This window comes from Osmerus mordax, chromosome 19 (genome assembly GCF_038355195.1).
Source record: "Osmerus mordax isolate fOsmMor3 chromosome 19, fOsmMor3.pri, whole genome shotgun sequence".
Taxonomy (NCBI): Eukaryota; Metazoa; Chordata; class Actinopteri; order Osmeriformes; family Osmeridae; genus Osmerus; species Osmerus mordax.
In genome coordinates this window covers 7972759-7994284 of record NC_090068.1, presented here as the reverse complement: position 1 = coordinate 7994284, position 21526 = coordinate 7972759, and the positions used below count along the sequence as shown (strand labels likewise).

The following is a 21526-nucleotide window of genomic DNA, read 5'->3' as shown; positions in this document are numbered from 1 at the left end:
AGATATAGTTAACAGATTATGTTAAATTATAATATTAGAATTAGGCCTATCTCATTTCTTGTGGAACCGTAGGTCCTTTTGTCACAGGTCATTACAAGCTTGTGAAATGCTTGCGTCATATTGTTCTAATGTGGTGTGAAATGGAAGCTAATTAAACACGCCTCTGTAATTGGAGTAATGAATGTCTCAGTACTAACCAAAGCACTGGACAATGAAGAGGGTGGATGGGGATTGAGAGGGTTAAAGCAAATTTTTGTGTATGTGAGGGGGTGGGAGTTGATTAGTGAATAGTTTTAAGACTATTTAGATCATATTCATGCATACATCAAACAAACATGCGCTTGTATTTGTAACACTGTGCCACACCTTGGTTGGACCATTACACTGTTCCCAGGTTCCTGTGAACTTTCCATGAGGAGTCCAGATAAACACAGCAACCAATTCCCATCTGGGAGCAGTAATGAGATTGAGGTGCATGAGCAACTGTTTTCTATTCATGTCTCTTTAATTAGTTTCATTGGGGCCAGTGGATGTGATTACATGAATCAACAACAATCAAGTACATCAGCTCAGGCATATTTATTTTACAGGTGAACAAAATATCTGTAAACCAAGTATAGAAATCAATTATACTTTGACAGTTGAATAATTGTATTACAGTATTGGCAACATAATACTCACTTTTAACATTGCTGCTGAAAGTCCGGATTATTTGGATCATCTACAGCCGTAATTATTAATGATCAGGCATACTACCAATGTAAAAATTCTCTGAATGAAATGGCGATTATACACAAAAATATGGTCTGTGCCTTTAAAAGAGTGTCTAATAATTTCTGCCTGTCACTTACGCCCACAGTACAAATACAGCCTATCACAGAGCAGTGCACGTGACGAGCGTTCTTTGCGATGACCTCATCTTTAGAGTGGGATGACGTCAAATTCAAGATGGATGGAATCACGACTGGCACATACACTCAACAGAATTCTTAAAGTAGTGTACTCCGTGGGAACAGAAATATTACACCAGGGTAAGTTTAGGTTGTCAATGGACAACTTTGATTGAGATGATCTGACCGTAATCTATTGTGCAGTTAGCGTTGCTTGGGAAAAGCCTTTTCTCCTGACGTAACTCGGAGGGGGATTCTTCTTTTCTAAACCTCTCAATGCTTGTGGCCGGGCTGAGTCTGCGCTGTAACCAATTCGAGGAGACAGGAGCGGGTGTGTGCTCACGTCCATTGAACACACTCTCAAATAAACAAGTGTTTTCAATTCTGATATTTGCGTAGTTGGTTCCATTGAAACTATGAAAGCAAAACAGCAGTGCATTCTATTACGTCTTGGAAACATTGTAATACAAATAATAATAGCCAGCATGCCATGTGCTCGTCAGTAGTAGACTTTAAAGATTTAAATGCACGCTTTCTTATTTTTTCCCTGCTTGTTTATGAAGGAGGTAGCTAGTTACTTTCTAGCGGTGCTAAAGCTTATATTCAGCTGAAGTTGAGTTGTGTCATAAGAAATTCAGCCACGTCTCACAAATGAACGCTCCCCGGACTTCCCCATTGCATTTTAGTGTGGACTGCGTTCTAATGTAGACCTCGTTCTCATAACAGCAATAGCTGACAAGACATTAGTATAACATACGTCAAGATGACTGCGTCTAGAGTTTCCGTTCATTTTGGAACGTTGCGTCCCAGTCCTGCAGTTTGTGCAGTATGTCTTACGGTTAAAACATGATGTAATGTAATGAGCAAACGGCTGAACCCACGCATGCGTCATCTTATTTGCGCTCTTACCACAGATGAATCAAGTAACCAGTTGCTTATTCAACCGGTTCACAGGCGTTTTGCTTGAATGAGATTAACAATATTTAATGTATACATCATTTATATCGAGTAAATAGAATGACAAATATTGTTCAGTCTGTATTTGCTATAGAAAACCTAGCTATAGCTTTACATACTTATAATTTGCATCTATAAAAAGGAACATTTGAGAAATTTCCTTCATTTTGATACGCTTAGTCATCATATTTCCTTTATCATTTGTGTTTAGCAACCACTTAACAGTAATATTGTATTCCTTTTTTCCCCCGCCAGTATGGAAAGCCTAGTGCATTACAGCCATCCCTCACATGCCCTGTCAGTGCTTGGGGTCCTCAATGAGCAGCGCCTCAGGGGACAGCTCTGTGACACAGTGCTGGTTGTGGGGGATCAACGATACCAGGCTCACAGGAGTGTACTTGCGGCCAGCAGTGAGTATTTCCAATCCCTGTTCACACGGAGAGACTCGGAGCCACAGAAAGCGGTACAGCTGGACTTCTGTGAAGCGGACGCTTTTGAAATAGTACTAAATTATATATATTCATCCTCCCTTTTTGTGGACAAAGGAAGCTTGGCAGCCATCCAGGAGCTGGGCTACAGTTTAGGAATCCCCTTCCTGACGAATATTATGTCAACAGCTCCTCATGTGTCCTATTGTGTCTCCAGAAAAAGACTGGCTTTTTCCGAGGAGGATGAGAACGACAGTCAGCAGAAGAGTGTTATTGTGTGCCAGACCCAAGGTGATCCACCTGTTCCCAGCAGCGCCTCAACATTTCGAGGGAGACACCAACATACTCCCCCTGTATCATCTGAGACAGCGTCATCCCCCCACTCCTTCAGAGAGCAGGGTCAACACCCCTCAGGACCCCTCAATGAGTCAGCCAGGCATTCTGCTTCTGTCCCGAGAGAACCAGCTCACGTGATGAGTGACACCGACAGGAAGCCCATCGGTTCATACGCCTCCATCTTGAAGGGGCACACATCCTCGTCAGCGAGGCCGCAGCTCACTTCGTCAGTCTCCTTCAGTGAAGTTCAGATTCAGCACGTCAGGCTACAGGTGGACGGCAGCCTAGGCCCTAAAGAGGAGGAAACGGAGTCCCATTATAGCCCCAGGCCACCCTCTCAAAGTAAGACCAGTGAGCCTAGCCAGACCATAGACAGGAGTGGTCCCCTCATAAAAAGCTTGCTGCGCAGATCATTATCCATGGACAGTCCTGTCCCGGTTTTCTCCCCAACGTTGGAGCTCAAAGAACTGCAAAACAGAGAGCAGTCTGTTGTTAAGACGGTGGCAAAAAAAGAAAAGCAACCGCCATCGGAGCCCAAACCCAACCCAACAAGCCACCAAACCAAAAGTATTTCTCCTCTAGTTCTCAGGTCCAGGTATCACAACAGGTATGAGGAGGATGACCCTCAGGGAGACGAGGTCCGGGTGAAAACAGAACCCAGCAGTCCACTCGCTGACCCCTCTGACATCATTCGAATCACAGTTGGGGATAGTTTGCCCGTCAATATCAAAGACTTTGAACTGAATTTTGACACGGACCCCAGACCCCCTTTTAACGTCACAGGAAAGAGAAAGGGTATGACAGACAACCGAAGGTATCCGTTTAAAAAGTCCAGAGAGATCAATGAACATCATCTTACACTCGATGACAACACGTCAGAGCCTGTCCAACATGGCTCCAACTTGGAAGACAAAGATGAGGACAGTGAGCAGCATAAGCAGAGTAAAATATTTAAATGCTGGAGCTGCCTGAAAGTATTCCGATCCAGTGCTGGGCTTCATCGTCACGTCAACATGTATCACAACCCCGAAAAGCCATACGCGTGCGACATCTGCCATAAGCGCTTCCATACCAACTTCAAAGTGTGGACCCACTGCCAAACTCAACATGGAGTCGTTCAAAACCCTGCCTCATCCTCAAGCTCTTCTCTACTGGATGAGAAGTTTCAGAAGAAGCTGATAGACATTGTAAGGGAGAGAGAAATTAAGAAAGCCCTGCTCACGAAGCTCAGGAGAAACAAGCAGGGTCTTCCCCCTCAATTGTTTGCCAAAAAGAGGACTAGAGCACATTTGTGTCCTTACTGTGGGAAAACGTTCCTGTTCCAGTCTCATTTCAAGCAGCATTTAAAGACTCACCCCACCGCAAGAGCTGACCAGGAGACGGAGAATGAGGAGGCTGCCTTCCAGAAACAGGACCAGACTGTTCATCAGAAGGAAAACACAAGTACAGAGGTTTACTCCTGCAGACTCTGCAATGAGAAGCTGTCCTCTATCTTTGAGCAGGGGGACCATGAGAGGGGGTGTAGGCATGCAACCGTGTGTCCCTACTGTGGTCTCCGATTCTCCAGTCCCGAGGTCAAGAAGGATCACGAAGCACACTGCAAGTACAAGAAACTGACCTGCTTGGAGTGCATGCGCACCTTCAAGTCCTCCTTCAGCATATGGCGCCACCAGGTAGAAGTTCACAACCACAATATGATGACTGTTAGGGAGCAGATGAGCCTCAGCTGCGACGAGAACAATGGAGAAGTGCCAGATCATCTCAGAGAGTTGCCCAATACTCAGGAGTCCATGGGCACGAGTGGCTCAAGAGAGGATATGGCCTACAGTGACTCCTCAGGAGCTCCTATGTTTGACTCGGAGGACTCTTCGTCGTACATGCCTGAGGACCTGAGTGTGGGCCAGCATCACGGTGAGCTGACCGTGAAGGAGGAGCCGATGGAGGAGGCCGTCAGCGAGAGGGAGAATGTGACGCCTGTCACTGTCAACCCCGAGGAGCCGGGAGTGTGGCCGTGCGAGAAATGTGGCAAGCTTTTCGGTTCTCACAAAGACCTGGAGCGACACCAGGAGCTGCTCTGCCACATCAAACCCTTCATCTGCCACATCTGCCACAAGGCCTTCCGGACCAACTTCCGTCTCTGGAGCCACTTCCAGTCCCACATGTCTGCCTCGGACGAACCTGGAGCAAGGGTAGCGGACCGACGGCCCTCGTCTCCTTCTCCATCTCCACCCCTGACCCCACAGGTGACTGCTCCCCCCGCCCTGCTGTCCTCTCCGCCTATAACAACCCAGGCTGTACCAGTGGCTGAGGAGGAGGAGCCTGGATGCTCATCCATGACCCAGACCAAGAGGCCTGACATGGACAGACAAGACAGTGGCCATAGTCCTCTATCCAGGACGGATAGCATCGAGAATCCAGTGGCTCCTCAAGAGTCCGACACGCTGTTCTACCATGCCCCCTCTCTCTCTGCTCTAACATTTAAGAGGCAGTTTATGTGTAAGCTCTGTCACCGTACTTTCAAGACTGCCTTTAGTCTCTGGAGCCATGAACAGAGCCATAGCCACCTGTGACCTCGTCATTCAAGCACCAGAGCCCCTCGTTGAACATGTGGCACATCCACATATTGGAATAAGTACAATAATTACTTACATCTCAGCCTACGCAAGAATGAATGTAGCTATTTCTGTTTATAGTTTGCTGGCCTCCATGTTATTTGTTCATGTACATTGGAATAGAGGTGGGAAGATGAATGTGTACAGTGAAAAGCTTTTTTAGACTTCCATCAGCTTCATGTGAACTGATGCTTTGCCTTTAAAATCTTAGGTTGGTTCTTTATTTATTGTAAGTATCACCAGAGTGAGCCAACATGCTCATAAAACATGATCATGCTAAAAGTGCTGTTTTAGACACTGCTGTATAATTTGAGAGAGATTGAAGTGCTTTTCATCTGATTTTTTTTGTTCTGCTAGCTAGTGCATTAAGATGCAAGTAGTTAATATCAGTGGCCTCAGGCATCCTGTCATTGATAAAATTGATACATTAATATACATATTTTTTAAGAACATTAAATGATTACATTCTTTCCTATTCTAGTATTGAGTATGTTCTTTTGAGTATTGCACATGTGGTCTAATTGCTGTTATATTCTGATATTATTTCTAGTTTTAATTCTCCCATTCCAATTCAGTGTTTTGAACTCATGGATGAATGCCACATACTACCTAAATTTAAAACTTTTCATTTTTAAATGCCTTTTTAACATAGAAATATGACCAAAGAAAAGGGACAATAGATATCTGGAAACACCCAAACCCTATTTTGACCCTTACCTATGGCCTATTTGTCCAACAACTCTTTTGAGTACAATCTCACCTGAGTTGGACATTTAATTGCACAGTTTAATTGATATTTTACTATGATTGTAACTGTAATACACATTGGTAGATCATTGTTTACTGCAAATGAATGTCATGCTTCTAATAGCCTCATCCTTAAATATTGTAAAATATGTCTACCTTATGATACATAGGCTAGTTGAAGTCATGGCACATGGTATTATATCTGATGTAGGAGTTAACATCAGTACAGTATATTGATATGATTAATGAATAACGGCACTAGTTTGACAAATGGTTTTTGCAAATAAATTTGATAATTACTTGTGTTACCTTTTCATTAAAGTGTAGATATCAGAATATGCAATCTCATAACATTTTCAAAATGCTCGGTTACATAACACAAACGCACAAAAGCACAATATGGATGAACGTTTTTTCTAATCAGGCAAATGATCTGAAATACACATGATCACAAAATCTGAGATGAGCAATTCTGTAAACCACCCCCTTGTATAAGTGACTTCATGAGTCAACGACGGTGTGTTGGATGTATTGTAGTAATTTTACATTCTTACATAACTGGCATACTTCTGCTGTGGTTGTGGTGGTTTTAGATGTAATCTGAAACAAGAGTCATTATATGGTTCTAGTTTTCTTGTCAGCAGTTTATTGTATTAGAAGTGTAACTTTTGGGAACGTTTGTAAATCTGTGGGGGCCCTCTGTTACCACATGAATATTCTACAGTAAATAAAGGAAATTAAGATTTAGCTTGGGGAAAGTATAACTTCTGGTCAATTCTGTATATATTAGTGATGTAATTTTCTGTGAAAAACTTAAAGATCAAGAGTAAGATATAATTTCTGTATTGCAGTGTTTGTATTAAATTTTGTACCTATAGTTTGTTGCTTTATAAAAATGTGTGCTTTTACTGAATTTATGCATATTTGTATTAGTATGATTTACATATTGCAGTTTTGTGTTTGTTTTTTTTCTACAGTTTTGTGCTTCAATTCAAAGTAATAAAGTGACATTATGCCTATCCCGACAACCGCTACCATTTATTTACATGCATGTTTTTTCCATTTCTTAAATTACGAGTCATGCTTTTCAAATGCTTCATTTTTGTATGTGTGTCAGTCAGAGCTGCGACTAGAGGGTGTAGAAGTCAGTAACAGATTACTGAGTCTGTTTAACAGATTACTGAAACCTATAAAAGCAGTGATTCCTATGTCCATTCTCTAAAATATTCAGTTGGTCATGGGATCATTTTAAATGCTACATGGAAGGCACTGACTCATTTCTTGGCTGGACATCAGGAAGCAAACTAAGGAACTGTCTGTTGCTTTGGAGGATATGAAAACTTGGAAATCCTAGGCTCTCTAACAAGTCCACCCCCATCCCCCATAAATGAATGAATCAAGATGTGTTTAAGGAAATACATTAATTTGGATTTAGTTAATACAAATAGAAAATAACCAGAAACATAATGGTGATCTGTATTTATTTTTAAGAAATGTACAGAATTGTAAATAATCTTGATTATTTGACTAAAATAAAGATAAATGCCATAACATGTTCATAAATAACAAAATTACTTCACCAATAATTTCAGCTTTGCTAGGTTTTTTTAATGTAAATTTTACCTTCGACAGACAGCATGCGTGTTTCAGCACTGTTTTATTTCAAAACCTTAAAAGCAAAAATGTGATAGCTGTATATTCTCACTTTCTTTCATATTTAAAAGTAAGGAAGGCAATTGGAGAAAGATCAAGGAAAGCATAAACATTCTAAAATTGTTGTTTACAAATGTAAAGACGTGAGTAGACACAGGATGGTGGTAACTTCTAGCATGTTATCCGTGTTTTAAGCCTAGAGGTCAAGACACAGGAGGGGCTTCAAAGCCACAAAGGGCTCCGAGAGGCACGGAAGCTGAAGTGACTGACTAGTGCTCAATCTACCGAGCTTGTAATTTCATCCAACAGTCGATCATACCCCCTCACTCACGTTACAGATGTACATAATTTTGAGGCTCTCTCACAGTGCTAAGGTGTCTTTGATCAGCCTCCTCATAGTGGTGCTTACAGAGGTACCCAGTGTGTCAGTGATCTGGAATGTGATCTTGTACAGGTAAGGCTGGACATCTTTCAGACTGGTGTCAAACACATTGTCCACTTCTGACTGTGTGGGCATCTTCGGTAGGTACTCATGGCGGTTGATGACCTCGACAATATTTATCACTTTTTCACCCAGCTTCTCGCCCACTTTCTCGCGACAGATCTGTCTCTCCTGCTCATTGGCCAGATTAACAACGTTGACCTTGATACTCCAGACCTCCCATGGAATGCACTCGTCAGAGAAAGGCCAGCGAGACTTTTTCTTCTGGTAGAACTCCAGGGAGATCTGTCCCATTCCGTCGCTCCCCGAGTTGCCCAAAGCATCCTGAATAATATGAAGTAAATGCCAAGTTAGGTCCTCGTTATTCAACTCACCAAATCAATTCCATATCTATATTACCTTAAATTCACACACAGCTCTCCTTATCACTCTGTCAAGCTCATCTGAGCACACTCGGACAAATGTGAAGTCTATGAAATCACAGTCAATGTCCTGGGTGCCCACGGTGCCGATGGAATAGGTGCCCTCCTTCTTGTAGTGAAATTTCCCAGTGCTGCGGTGCAGCAGGATAGTGTGCAACAATGCCAACATGGCTTCATCGACCTGTCTACCCTCGACTGACACCTCCAGCACTTCCGAACGGCAATTCATTATGATGATGATGATGGTTTCCAAACAACCTGATATTGCCAGAAATTAGGTGTGCACTAGTCTAACCATCGATGTATTTTACACGTCTTCTGTAGCTAGACGTTAATGTCCCATGTTGTTGTTTGCCATCAACATGGCTAGCAGGCTAGCTTAGAAGATTTGTATTGTTGACAAGCTCGCGAGTCACGCAGTATAATGGCAGTCTGAACTTTTTTCCATTACAATAATAACTATGTATGAAAATAGCTTTTGATCTTTGTTAGTTACCTAAATATCTGTATATACGGTTACGCAACGGCTAGCTAAGTTAGCTAGCAAGCTGACTCACATACGTCGCGCTCGGCCCAAACTCGTCTCTCTCTGTGCAAATTGGGAGGGGCCATTTTTGTCAACAAAGCAAGCATAAACGACGGCAAGTACCAGGCTCAAAATTGCACGTCGGTCTTTCTTCGGAAATCTGTCCATAATTATTTGCATAGGTTTAAACTGAAAAAAACATAAATAAACTCGATGTATTCTTTGTAAATGCGAGATGTCATATACTGTCTATCGTCTTATTATAATGTGTAGCTTGTTGTTCTAACACAGGAGCGTAGTGGCCCTTTAAGATGCCGCCGTGCGTTCTGGGAAAAACAGTTTGTGCCACATCTTTCGCCACATATTACATTCAAAGGCGAGTTTTCGGTTTTGGTCAACAACGTTTGTTCTTGCAGCTATTCCGAAAGTTGGTACTGTACAGCTTTATGGTAGAGGTAGCTCAGCTAAGTTATCCGTTTGTTCCATCGCTTGGAACTTAAAACAAAATTACTTTCTTATGGATTTTCTGGAACATTTGTGTGCCTTAAGAACTCATGTGGTTGCAAACTTGGTTATCAGTAGAACTAAATACATGGTATCATGGCAAGCCATCTCTCAGTCGCAGAGGGGACTTGCAATACAGTTTTAGCTAGCATTAGCAATATTGCGGCAACTAGCGAGTTCGCTAGCTAGCATATGCTACTAGCGGGTGGATCTTGCAATGCCTGATTTCTTGTATGATAGTTAGCTATGATGTTTTGTTTGGCTCTGAGATAGTCAAGTTAAATGCTTTCAGGGGGCAATTGTCAATTACATACTTAACTGCTAGCTGGTTTGCTAGCCTAGTCGCTTGCCTAGGATGCCTCACTCGGAATCAGAAAGTTCACCGTCTTATTTTGGTTTGGGGGACCTGCAGTGGCTTTGTATGGTTACACTCTTCATCGCATCCATCGTTACTTTGATATTGTATCTAGTACAATACTTTTTCGGCGACTTACAAGTTCAGCCTCAGCCAGAGAACAGCAATGGGGTCACGGAGGAAGCGGACGCTGTGTTAGGATGGGCGCTGTCACTGAAAAGCTGGAAAAGTCAATGGAGAGGTGCTTGGTGCAAAGCCCTTAATGACGAATCGAGGAAGTCTGTGGTGAGTCCCATGACCGAGTTTACAACCCTTTGTAAATGAAATTGAGGATGTGTGATTTTTTTCACAACAGGTAGGTTGGTTGTGTACCCAGCCGAGTGGTTTTATTGTAGCAGTAACCTGAGCACAAGTAGTTCTATAGCTCTTCTACTGCCACCCAATACACCCGAACGTTAAATATTATGTTTGCACATTCTCACGCTTCTTAGGTTTACCGTATCAGATGTTAACATTTTTTATAAAACATGAATGCTATGGGAATGTGGCTGTGTGATTGCATAGTGCTTGGGGGATGTTGCTGATTGAATTACTTTAACTTCCTAGGATTCTGTGCAACTAACATTTGAGGAAGATGGTCTTCAGTCATCAGAGCTGGTGTTTGGTCAAATGTCCAACTTGCAGAAATCTGCTGGACATAAGGTAAAGTTCCATTGTCACACAGATCTAATGACTCAGTTACCTCAAGTAATCCAATACCGACTTCAAGTGTCTAGGGTTGTTTTTGAATGCGTTTTTTCCTCTGATAAAATCAAGGCTGAAGTACGATGAAGATCAATGGAATCATTGTCTTACTCTTTATCTCCAGTGTCAGATTTTGCATTTGTTATTCGTTTGACAGGGTGGTTCTCCTACATATTCATTAGTTAGAAAGGCAGGCTTTTATAGCTTTCTCATTTCCTGGCCTGTCTTAGCCTAATGTCATCATTTCTGAGCTCAATCTCCTCTTCCTTGGAATTCAATGGAATGGAGGGCTCTCTACTGTCAACAAAGCCTTTTAACTTCATTCCAGGTCTATAGTGGCCAATTTCTATATCACACAATGACCATTAGCAGTCCTGGCACTTTCAGACATTTCCCCCTCCCATGTCTTTCTGGAGCCAGTACCCTCGAGAGATTTTTGTGCAGTAAGCAGGGTTTTTTTATTTTTATTTTTTAAGCTTCACGTTTATGGAATCCTCTGGTATCAACCACAACCTTGTAAAAATTCAGCTACTTTCAGACTTATCTACATTTTTGGGTAGACTTTCTTTTGAAGGTCGATATTTAGTGAAAAAGTAAAGCCCTGGGGATTCGCTTTTCTTTGGTAGTAATGGCTACATCAGTATCCATACACTCCATTGTTTTACAGTTTTAAAGGGTTTTGTCAATAAAGGCTTATCTTTGCCTGGCCAAAGTGAGTATGTGTGTAGTAAGAAGCTTATGAAGCTGTTCTTTTAGCCAGCACAGCTTAGCATTAAGGAGACATGGTGAACTAATGACAAGGCCCATGCTGGGAGACATGATCAGGCGCAGCCATCATTAGAAGATGCTTTATGTTTGGGCAAAAATGTACAAACGCACAAAAGCCTTATCGAGTTGACTTTGAAACAGTGCCGTATCACTACAGTACGGTTCTTGTACGGTTCTCGACGAGTGCTCGTCATATTTTGTGTGATATCAGAAATGCTGCGAAACTAGTCAACTACAAACGCACCGCTTAATGTACTCCTCACATCAACCCTCATTATCCGCCTGTCTGTTTGTGTCATCTTGCCATTGCAGACTTCTCGCTGCAAGGTGACTGGGGACAAACTTCAATTTTCCATCTGTGCAGATTCCCCAGCCATGTGTACAGCTGGGCCCTGCAGGTACAGAGTCAGGATATCACCTCTGGAGCTGCAGGTAAACGAAACCTCCACACAGTTACATGGGATTCATTTAGCTGATTTATTTGATCCATAGCAACATACAAATACTGCAAACGAAAGTCAAGAAGAAAGTCAAGGATCTGAAGTAGATAGTTCTACCAGTATTTCGGTGGTTAATTCAAGTCACCAGCATACCCAGTGTCTAACCTGGTGCTGAGGGCAGAGGATGAAGCCAGCCAGAATGGGGGGAGCAGGGCTCCAGAATGTCCACTTGCATTGTCTTAATGGAGGGTGTCTTTGATTCATTGAGCATGACACGTTTTACCGTTGGTTGAGTCGCCACTGGCAGGGGAATCCGATTAAATGTTGAGGCCTCTGATGTCGGCCACTGTCCCAGGGACCTCATTTAAATCAGTGTCATACCCGTTCTCAGAATACCCTCACTGTTTGACCATGGTGTTCCACTTTCCCTACCTTAGTCACATCAGAGAATGCGATGGAATTACAGAAAAGATCCCCTAAAATGTAACTGACACTGATAAATGATCATGTAATCGACATCCCATCAATGCTCATGCCTTTGCTCATCCTATATTTTGCATCCTCCATTTGCCAAAACCGCTGACTCGGGCTACACGATTTAGAGGTGATTATTGCTGTAGAGATGGATAACCAGAGAACACTTTGTGGGATAAAGGCATTGCACAAATTCAGGCTTCACGAATCCTCCAGGCCGTCTAAGGTTTTGATCCATGTGTTAAGTCGTGGCAAAAGCAACGGGAGCAAGTGCCTCTGCAAGCCAACCCAATCGAATTAAGGCTATTTTAAGCCAGTAAGGTGCTTGTTGGCTCATTGTGGCCCTGATCTGGGATTGCGCGTAAACACAACCCCAGAAAAAGGTTAGAAAGCTAAGCCCAGGATTAGATCCTAGGGCGCCATTGTTTGGGGTTTGGAGCAGTTATTGTTACGGCGAGGGGTTGAGGGAGACCTCTGTTGTGTGTTCAAACTCTTTCATCCGTAGTTTGGTCTGGAAAAGTCCTGAGGCCTTTTCAAATTCTTTCATCCATTTGTGTTTACCAGCCACTGTTGATCTAGAATGGCCGATGCTGGAATGATCCCAGTTCAGTGCAGAGTTGGGCTATAGAGACTGTTATGTTCATTTTCACATCAGGATTCTCTACCCAGTGCACTGTCGTACTGTTTGTTTCCTGTCCGTGTTGTGGTTTCTTGAGAATTCATGTGACACTCACATGTTACACGCCTAGGCCTCCTTTTTCACTTATTTACCATAGGACACTCGGCCATGTTGTTGTAGTCAGATGACAGAGCAATTTTTCAGACAGTAGTATTGGAATTGGGGCCCTAATTTGTTGGAAATACAATGCCATTGTGTATCAAGATTTCTCAGTGTCTTTATTTCCTGAATGGCCCCGATTTGTTAGATCTATCCGTGCATTATAGAGTAGCACAGAGGACGCTATCAGATAAGGCCTTTGTTTGGTAACAGAGAGGCGGCTGTGCTATCAGAACGGAATCTAGGCATGCTGGGGCAGGATGGCCGAGCCCTTCTCAACTCTCCCGCTTTCTCTGTCCGCACCTCCCACCCCGCCTTCAGGGCGGCTTTTCTGTCTTTCGCTTTCTGTATGAGTTGACGTCAATCCAGTTTCGTTTTAGTGGTGTAACATGGCTTTGCTGGTGCCGACTGATTGTCTCCTGTAACCAGAGAGGGAGGCTAAAGGAAGGCAGGGAGGGAGGCAGAGTGGGAGGCTAAAGGAAGGCAGGGAGGGATGGAGGCAGAGTGGGGGAAGGAAGGAAGGGAGGGAGGCAGAGTGGGGGAAGGAAGGGAGGGAGGGAGGGAGGCAGAGTGGGGGAAGGAAGGAAGGCAGGGAGGGAGGGAGGCAGGGAGGCAGGGAGGGAGGGAGGCAGAGTGGGGGAAGGAAGGAAGGCAGGGAGGGAGGCAGACAGAGTGGGAGAAGGAAGGCAGGGAGGGAGGGAGGCATAGTGGGGGAAGGAAGGAAGGCAGGGAGGGAGGGAGGCAGAGTGGGGGAAGGAAGGAAGGCAGGGAGGGAGGGAGGCAGAGTGGGAGAAGGCAGGGAGGGAGGGAGGCAGAGTGGGGGAAGGAAGGAAGGCAGGGAGGGATGGAGGCAGAGTGGGGGAAGGAAGGAAGGGAGGGAGGGAGGCAGAGTGGGGGAAGGAAGGAAGGGAGGGAGGGAGGGAGGCAGAGTGGGGGAAGGAAGGAAGGGAGGGAGGGAGGCAGAGTGGGGGAAGGAAGGAAGGAAGGCAGGGAGGCAGACAGAGTGGGAGAAGGAAGGCAGGGAGGGAGGGAGGCATAGTGGGGGAAGGAAGGAAGGCAGGGAGGGAGGGAGGCATAGTGGGGGAAGGAAGGAAGGCAGGGAGGGAGGGAGGCAGAGTGGGGGAAGGAAGGAAGGCAGGGAGGGAGGGAGGCAGAGTGGGAGAAGGCAGGGAGGGAGGGAGGCAGAGTGGGGGAAGGAAGGAAGGCAGGGAGGGAGGGAGGCAGAGTGGGAGAAGGAAGGGAGGGAGGGAGGCAGAGTGGGGGAAGGAAGGAAGGCAGGGAGGGATGGAGGGAGGCAGAGTGGGGGAAGGAAGGCAGGGAGGGAGGCGAGAGGCTTGCATCAGAATGATGTCCATGACTGATGCTCCAGCTGACCACGGCGTTGTCTCTCACCCCCAGCTGGACTTGCAGATGAGGGAGGCTGACGGCATGGTCGAGGTGGGCTGGGGGGTTTCTCACCTGGACACGATGGACCTTCAGCTCAGCCCCAGCTTCTCTCAGGTGGGGCGGACACGCACCCGACCAGCGCTCAGCCCATCCAGTCAGACCCACATCCAGGAGGAGAGATCCTGGCTTTCTGCTGGTGCCTTTGGTAACGCGTGTTCCGTGTGGTCTGTTCCCAGGGAAACGGCTCTGGACCCGCCGTGGCTGCTGTGAAGGAGCGTCTGAGACAGCTGCTGTGTACTGTGCGTCCTTCAGTAATGCTGAGCTGCAGGCCTGCACAGGCCACGCAGGTCAAGGTGAGCACACACACAGTAGGACACAGCCATGCATCCATACACACATCCACCCTGTCAGCCCATTGTACCCACCCACCATGTCCAAACCCCTTCTGTAAAACTCAATGGTTTCCAGACAGAGATTAAGGCTAGGCTTCCTAAAGAAGAAAGCCCTCAAGTCAATAAACAATTTCAGGCGTAAAGCTGCAACCCCCCCCCTTTCTTCTCCAGGAGGCCCAGAACAAGGTGATGTCCCCCCCTAAGCCTCCCCGTGCCCACGACTGGAAGCTGCTGGTGAAGAACATCAGGGTCTCGTGCAGTCAGGAGGATGGTGCTGCAGGTCAGACACACTGTCTCGCTGTCTCACTGTCTCGTCACGAACGCCCACAGAAAACACACCTCTTTTTTCAGCTTGTAGACGGAGGCAATAGAAAGCCCTGGATATCCAGGCTTATATAAAGATGACTTCTGAATGCAGTCTATTCAGAGATGCACACTGCACTCCCAAAACAGTTGGGCGCTATCTTTTTAGCCACAAACACCTCTGAAGTAGGTCGGACCTGGAAGCCTGGGGCCTGGAGTTTCTGAGGTTCTGTACACGGTGTTCCAAACTCTGCTATGCTGGCCTGTAAAAGCCCCTGCTCACTGGTGTCCGGCGCTTCCATGAATAAATGAACCATGATAGATAAGACGGTGTTCAGCACTTCTCTCCAAGTAGCTCCTTTTTCATTTAACTGAGGAGCACAATTATCTTGATCGGTTTATTGATTGATAGAGCCAAGCCATGCCACCCCCCCCCCCCCTTTTTTTTATAAGGGGGGGAGAGGGTTCTATCTGGGAAGCTCTTTTAAGAATGGAGATATCATTCATTGAGATAGTCCAGCTTTCATTTACAGAGTCCAAGTTTGGCTCACTGTACTTCCTAATGGCTCTGTTGGCTTGTGCTTATCCTCGGCCAGTCCCGAAGAGGAGCACTTAGTCGGCCAAACCAGCGCCACTTCCAGCCCATGCATTATTTATCGGTCTTCATAGGCCGGATAGTCCTACATCCACTCTTACATGAGCATGTTAGTGTGGGTTGCAATGAAGTGCATTATTTACAACAGCTTTTGACAGAGTATCATATCAGGCTGCCGTATTGGATTAGCGTCGAATGACATTGCAGCATCGTTAGCTGTGCTAACGTGAGTGGCGTGTTGTGTCTGCAGGCAGTATGAACCCCCTGTGTGTGCTACAGCTAGATGACCCTCCCCAGAGATTTTCCACCTCGGTGTTGAAGAACACATGCAGTCCTGCCTGGGACCAGCCCTTCATCTTGTAAGTAGAACCACAGGTACCACTACCAGGGCTGCTTCTGAGAGCAGAGACCCCTTTCCTCCAGAACCTTCTACACTAGAAAAAATGTTGTTTTATTCAACTTGGAACATCTGAATCCGTCATGAAATCCGTCAGCCGCTCTTTGGCTCCATAACTTTTCTCATTTGTTCCAACTGTCTTCCTGTGTCTCTCCAGTGAGCTGAATGGACGATCAAAGGAGCTCGTCATTCAGTTGTTGGATGATGGGAAACCTCAGGAGGGTGAGTGTACCAACGTTGGCAGGTCTCCCTTTTGTCTTTTTCAATCACAAGACAGTCAGCGTTAATCTGCCCAAAGCCCCCCAGAAATGACTTCTCAGAAGTCGATTTTGGGGGGGGGGGAAACAATGAAGGCTTTTCATTCGTCTAAAAATAGGGCCCAGTGTCTGCACGTATCCTCTCCTCAGTGTGGACGTTTGTTATGTAGGCCAAATCTCCCTCAAGTCATTCTCAGCGTGGGTGTGATCATAACGAGGCGACATCATACGTTTTGATTCTTTCGACTGATTTGGGTTGTGATTTGTCGTCCGACAGGCTCGTTGTTGGGTCAGGTGTCGGTGCCTTTCGATCTAGTCAAAAAGCAACCCAAAGGACAGCAAACATTTGCACTTGTGACCAAAGACCAAGTGACTGGGTCTCTTACTACTGAGGTAAGAACCCTATCTGAACCATGAGTACAGCCTTTAGATACACTGACAGGCATACCGGTGACATTATACTGTCCATGGCATTACCTGTCCATTCCCTCACCCTGGGCCCACCTGCTTTGCCCCCAGTTTACCTACCTGGAGCCCAGCGAGGTTCGTTCCTGGCAGACCCCGACGCCAGCCGCTTCCAAGAAGGTGGAGATGGACCGCACGGTCATGCCCTGTGGCACCGTGGTCACCACCATCACAGCCGTGAAATGCAAACCGGGCCGGCTACTACCACCTGGACTCACCATAGGTAAAACCACTACATGCTAACCACAGTATGAGAAGGAAAAGGATCCGCTTCTGAGGAAGTAGAGCATCGAAACGCATAGTCGGTGAGCAGCCCCTCATCCAGATCGTCCTCCTGTTCTAGAATCCCCCATGAGGCCCGCGGTCACCAAGTCCAAGCTGGCGGGGCGCCGGGTGTCCGAGCAGCCGGCCGTGCTGGGGGCCACGGTGAGCAAGGCGCTGTCCTCCTCCGACACGGAGCTGCTCATGCTGAACGGCACGGACCCCGTGGCGGAGGCCGCCATCCGCCAGCTGCACCAGTCGGCCAAGCAGAAGCTCAAGTCCCCCGTCAAGAAGAGCACCATCATCATCTCCGGGGTGGCCAAGGTGCGGCAGAGCGCGAGCGCACCCTCACGACAGCCCTCCGTGGTTTTCATGGCGTGCTGAAACTATTCCTCGTCTTGACTGCTACTTACTGGTTTTCCTTCCCTTCCCAGACTCCCCTGTCCCAGGACGATGAGATGGCCCTCATGGCGGGTTACGCCGCGGCGATGGATGCGTCCATGTCGGAGGGGGGTTCAACTCAGGATGTGACCGCAGCCATCGTCTCCGGGTCCAGCAGCCCCACGGAGATGTCGGACCCCCAGGAGGGGCCCAGTGGGCTGGGCCGAGGCCCCAGCGACTGGGAGAGCCAGGTGGAGGAGGAGCAGGGCGCCGACAAGACCTCCCTGTCCAACTGTGTGTCAGAGTCCAGCTGTAAAAAGAGCATTTCGAAAGGTGAGCTGGGGGGTACGTGTGGAGGGGCGGACTCCCCTTACCGGGGACCCCGGCTCTGTTCGTTACATCTTCAGTGTTGCTGTTTTCATGTCATGAATGTACTAACTTGACACGCCAAGCGCTGTTGTTGCCGCCGTTGTCTGTGAATGTGTTTTTTCTTTTTTTTTTGTCTCTTTGTCCATGTTCTCATTTCTCATCCCTCCCTCCCTCTCCTCCTGTCCCCTGTTCACTTTCTTTGCCATCCTTAAGAGGAAACCTGTGCTAACCAGATATTATGTCACGACGCGTAAGTTACCTTTGCAAGCAGCATTTCATAACCTCTATAGTGAGTAGAGCGGAGGACTGTCCGTCCGTCATGTGACTCTGATCACTCAGGTGGGTGGGGGGTTGTAGAGCTTGATTGATTAGAGTTGATAACACAAGGATTCTGTGTAACAGTACTGTAGATGTTTTTAAGAATTCCCTTTAATCTCATGTCAGCGTCATCAGAGGGTTTGAATGAAGGTGGTGTCATTTCTGCCCTCAAAGTAAAGGGAAGGGTATTTGGCAGTACTTACTTACCGCATCTGCAGGTTTTTAAATGACAGACTTGAGCCAGTTTTGCCTGTATTGCAAGACAAGCCCTAAAGAAAAATATTTGCTCAGATATTCCCAGTATGTGTGTTTGAGCTTGGCTCTGATCATAGGCGATTGTGCTTTTATGAAACTCTGTATTCACGCCCTATTGTAGCAGAGAGTAGACTGGCATTACTGGGGGCAGAGAAGAATAGCTTACAGTTACTGACTGTCAAAGTAAATCCCTCACGCATCATTTGCTTTTGCCCCCCCCTCTTCTCTCCCCGCCACCCGACAAACACCGCCCCCTACAGGCAGCTTCCTGCAGAAGAGTGCCAAGTTGTTCTTCCGCCGGCGCCACCAGCGCAAGGAGCCGGGCATGAGCCAGTCCCACAACGACCTGGTGTACCTCGAACACCCGGTGGCCGTGGACCGCGCCAGCCGCACCGCCACCCTCACCCGCATGCTCAACCGCAAGCTGCTGCCCAAGAGCAAGAGCAAAGCCAATGGCTCTGCACCCACAGAGGAGCACCACCCCGGCCCCTGACCCCACCTCCGCCTCCCCCTCCACCACCAACCTGCACTGACTGTGTCCCCTCCGCCCTGTCCCCCACCCCCTGACTCGTAGCGGTGGGAAGGCTGTGTCGACTGAAAGCACCTGGGTATTTCCTACCTTGCGGTTCGGCTCGTTCATACTCATCTGGGAGCAGTAATACTGTATGTAAGAGAAGAGGTTGTGTGGGTGCCGCTAATCTGAAAGAATTTCAAAAAACGTCTTATGCCGTTCAGAATTTAACGATAAATAGAAACTTTTTTTTCTTTCTATGATCTTATGCAACATTCTGATCCATTTTTCTGTGTTTGTGGCCTTTTGAAACCACCGGAATACTTGTGGCTGCTCCAAACCCTCATCCACCCCCAGAGCAAAGGCACCGTGTTTCATGAGGGACCAAAGAAGTAGAGTGGCGTTGATATGATTTGCACATTTCCAGAGAACACCTCTAGGCTGGCTCAAGGTGGATAGAGATGCTATTCAGTGCAATGACCAGAGCTACTCTTGAGAAAAAGATTGTAACCAAAGCTTCTTTTATAATTGTGATAGAGCGGCTTGGTGTTTTGACAAAGGGAGACTTCACTGCAAAGCTGATCCTAGCTGGACATGTTCATATGCTAATACAATGCCATTGTGGCACTGTTTTACCATTACAAAATGGCCCACTTTCAACAAAAACCTGGTACACACTGGTTGATACACAGCCAAGTGAAGTTCTACCAAGATTTATAATCATAAATGAATTAAATTTTCATCTTGGTGTTATGCCAGTGGAAATTATACAATGGAAATTATATAACATAAAATGTTGATATCGTGTAATTGTAAATTATAAATCCAAATTTAAATCCTGACACTTATGAAATACAATTAGGAATGCAATATCTGCTTTCATTTGAATGCTTTTTAGTGTTTATTTTTGTTTGTTTCTATGTTAGTACTCTGCAGTGTGGTTTTAAATGATATCCATCTTCACCCTGTTGTCCTGGCAATTTTGTCTGTGCACTACTATCAGATCTGTGTGAATGGTGACCCCAAGGTTATTACACTACCTTTCAGACATATGCATTGAAGTTTTCACTAATCAAATCTTTATCCACTTATGCATTTCCACTGAATAAATGTGGTCTTGCTGTTATCTTGTTTTAAAGATGTCTGGGAGCTTTAAACCTTACCTGATTCTGAACACAGACCGGGAAAATCTGTGGAAATTCAATTGACTGCGTTTTATTTTTTTTAACTAGCTAAAGATTGTATTATTTTTTTAAGCATGTTATTGGATTGTCTAATATAATGTCCTTCATGTAAACTACTGTTAATCCTTCTAACCAGTGAACCTACTGAGAAATACTTGTAAAGACTGATGGATGTGCCAGAACGGATGGACACGAGTGGCAGAGGGCCAATCATGATCGGACAACTGTCCCATTGTACCATGTCGAACTTTGGGGATTTTACCTCTAGGAGAGATGAACAGTTTTTACCATCTGACTCGGAGGGAAATGTGCTTCCCTGGCTTTATTGGGACCTAACGAATGACACCTGGATTTGAGACCATAAGGCTGACCTTCCTTTCCCTCTGATCCACACCAAGGCTGTATAACGCAGAAGCCCTGTTCCCATTTCCATGTTTGATGACTCGGTTATTACGCTGGGCCATCTGGTTATCAATGGTTGCATGCCATTCATGTTGATGTATGCAGCATTAAGTATCTGCAGATACTGTAGGGGGGTTTTAAACAGTGGTGGGTCAGATACTTACATAAGGGGGTTTTCTATGACTTAACAGCTCTTTGTTTCTGTTGACTCTACTAAGGTTTGGTTTAGAGCCTGTGCGCAACTTGAGGACTATGGTGAAAATCATTTTGAACCTCAGATTTAAAAAAAGAATGTGGGATCTTGTAACCATGCGAACCTCTGATTAAGCTTGAAACCAGGCCTCCTGCGCGTGCCAACTATTATACCTGGAAGCAGAAGGCTTGTTTGCAATTGATTTGCTTCCTGACATTTTATATTGGTCTTGGCATTGTGTACAAAACCTGAGCTCCCACTCGTGCAGAATGCCAGGCCATGCTTGCAGGGACTGTTATTACTAATCAACATATCAGGTTTGTCATCTTGAGCAATAAATATCGAGTTAATAACTGGGTGCTGATGTCGTTTAATTGAACTCAAAGCTTTTTATTTTTGGTTCTTTGTGACACTAGTAGCCTTTTTAAATCACATCCTGGTATTATAATATCTAGTTCTAATGTAGATTGGTTGGTTCTCTACGCTTATTAATCCATGCTTTAAAATATAATATATTTGTGTGCTTTCATAACCACAAGAATGATTACATTTGGGAGATTAGTTAATTATTTTGAGTGTTTTTGATGTCCGAAATACTAGAGAAAGACTGCATTTCCCAGATAGCAGCTCAGAGCTTATTTCCGGTCTTGCGCGGTTTCTGGTGCGGATTGGAACCCGGAGTCAGGATTCAATAAATGTGAAGTCGTTTGGACAACAGGTAACAAGACTATTTCAAATATGCAACGTGTATACAAATAATAATTATGCCAAAGTGTAGAAC

General features: G+C 45.6%; 3 protein-coding genes across 4 annotated transcripts; 2 read left to right on the top strand and 1 right to left on the bottom strand.

Moving 5' to 3' along the window:
* The first annotated feature begins 954 nt into the window (after positions 1 to 954).
* On the top strand, positions 955 to 5700 carry zbtb21 (zinc finger and BTB domain containing 21). The gene is made up of 2 exons (XM_067257772.1): positions 955 to 1031; positions 2103 to 5700. Exon 2 carries the CDS (start codon positions 2104 to 2106, stop codon positions 5179 to 5181), a length of 3078 nt encoding a protein of 1025 aa, XP_067113873.1. The 5' UTR covers positions 955 to 1031; position 2103; the 3' UTR covers positions 5182 to 5700.
* Positions 5701 to 7434: 1734 nt separating this feature from the next.
* atg101 (autophagy related 101) lies at positions 7435 to 9122 on the bottom strand. Its single transcript, XM_067257140.1, has 2 exons — positions 8465 to 9122; positions 7435 to 8389 (listed from the first exon to the last, which is right to left on the bottom strand). The coding sequence occupies exons 1-2, from the start codon at positions 8714 to 8716 to the stop codon at positions 7985 to 7987; spliced, it is 657 nt and encodes a 218-aa protein (XP_067113241.1). The 5' UTR covers positions 8717 to 9122; the 3' UTR covers positions 7435 to 7984.
* Positions 9123 to 9325: 203 nt separating this feature from the next.
* LOC136963116 (C2 domain-containing protein 2) lies at positions 9326 to 21098 on the top strand. Of its 2 annotated transcripts, XM_067257138.1 has the most exons (14): positions 9326 to 10157; positions 10479 to 10574; positions 11697 to 11816; positions 14475 to 14576; positions 14699 to 14815; positions 15026 to 15134; positions 16003 to 16111; positions 16307 to 16371; positions 16684 to 16799; positions 16926 to 17094; positions 17215 to 17456; positions 17567 to 17846; positions 18096 to 18132; positions 18716 to 21098. In XM_067257138.1, the coding sequence occupies exons 1-14, from the start codon at positions 9873 to 9875 to the stop codon at positions 19020 to 19022; spliced, it is 2154 nt and encodes a 717-aa protein (XP_067113239.1). In that variant the 5' UTR covers positions 9326 to 9872; the 3' UTR covers positions 19023 to 21098. The 2 variants fall into 2 exon arrangements, with proteins under 2 accessions (XP_067113239.1, XP_067113240.1); XM_067257139.1 differs by lacking the exon at positions 18096 to 18132.
* Positions 21099 to 21526: the final 428 nt, after the last annotated feature.

What these genes read in the sequence shown, in the direction of transcription:
- zbtb21 (XM_067257772.1), top strand. Translation starts at nt 2,104, where the DNA reads ATGGAAAGCCTAGTGCATTACAGCCATCCCTCACATGCCCTGTCAGTG.
- atg101 (XM_067257140.1), bottom strand. Translation starts at nt 8,716, where the DNA reads ATGAATTGCCGTTCGGAAGTGCTGGAGGTGTCAGTCGAGGGTAGACAG. An exon ending in GAGCTGTGTGTGAATTTAAG is followed by an intron (nt 8,390 to 8,464) that starts GTAATATAGATA and finishes CATATTATTCAG; the next exon opens with GATGCTTTGGGCAACTCGGG.
- LOC136963116 (XM_067257138.1), top strand. Translation starts at nt 9,873, where the DNA reads ATGCCTCACTCGGAATCAGAAAGTTCACCGTCTTATTTTGGTTTGGGG. An exon ending in TGGGACCAGCCCTTCATCTT is followed by an intron (nt 16,112 to 16,306) that starts GTAAGTAGAACC and finishes GTGTCTCTCCAG; the next exon opens with TGAGCTGAATGGACGATCAA. An exon ending in TAAAAAGAGCATTTCGAAAG is followed by an intron (nt 17,847 to 18,095) that starts GTGAGCTGGGGG and finishes GCCATCCTTAAG; the next exon opens with AGGAAACCTGTGCTAACCAG.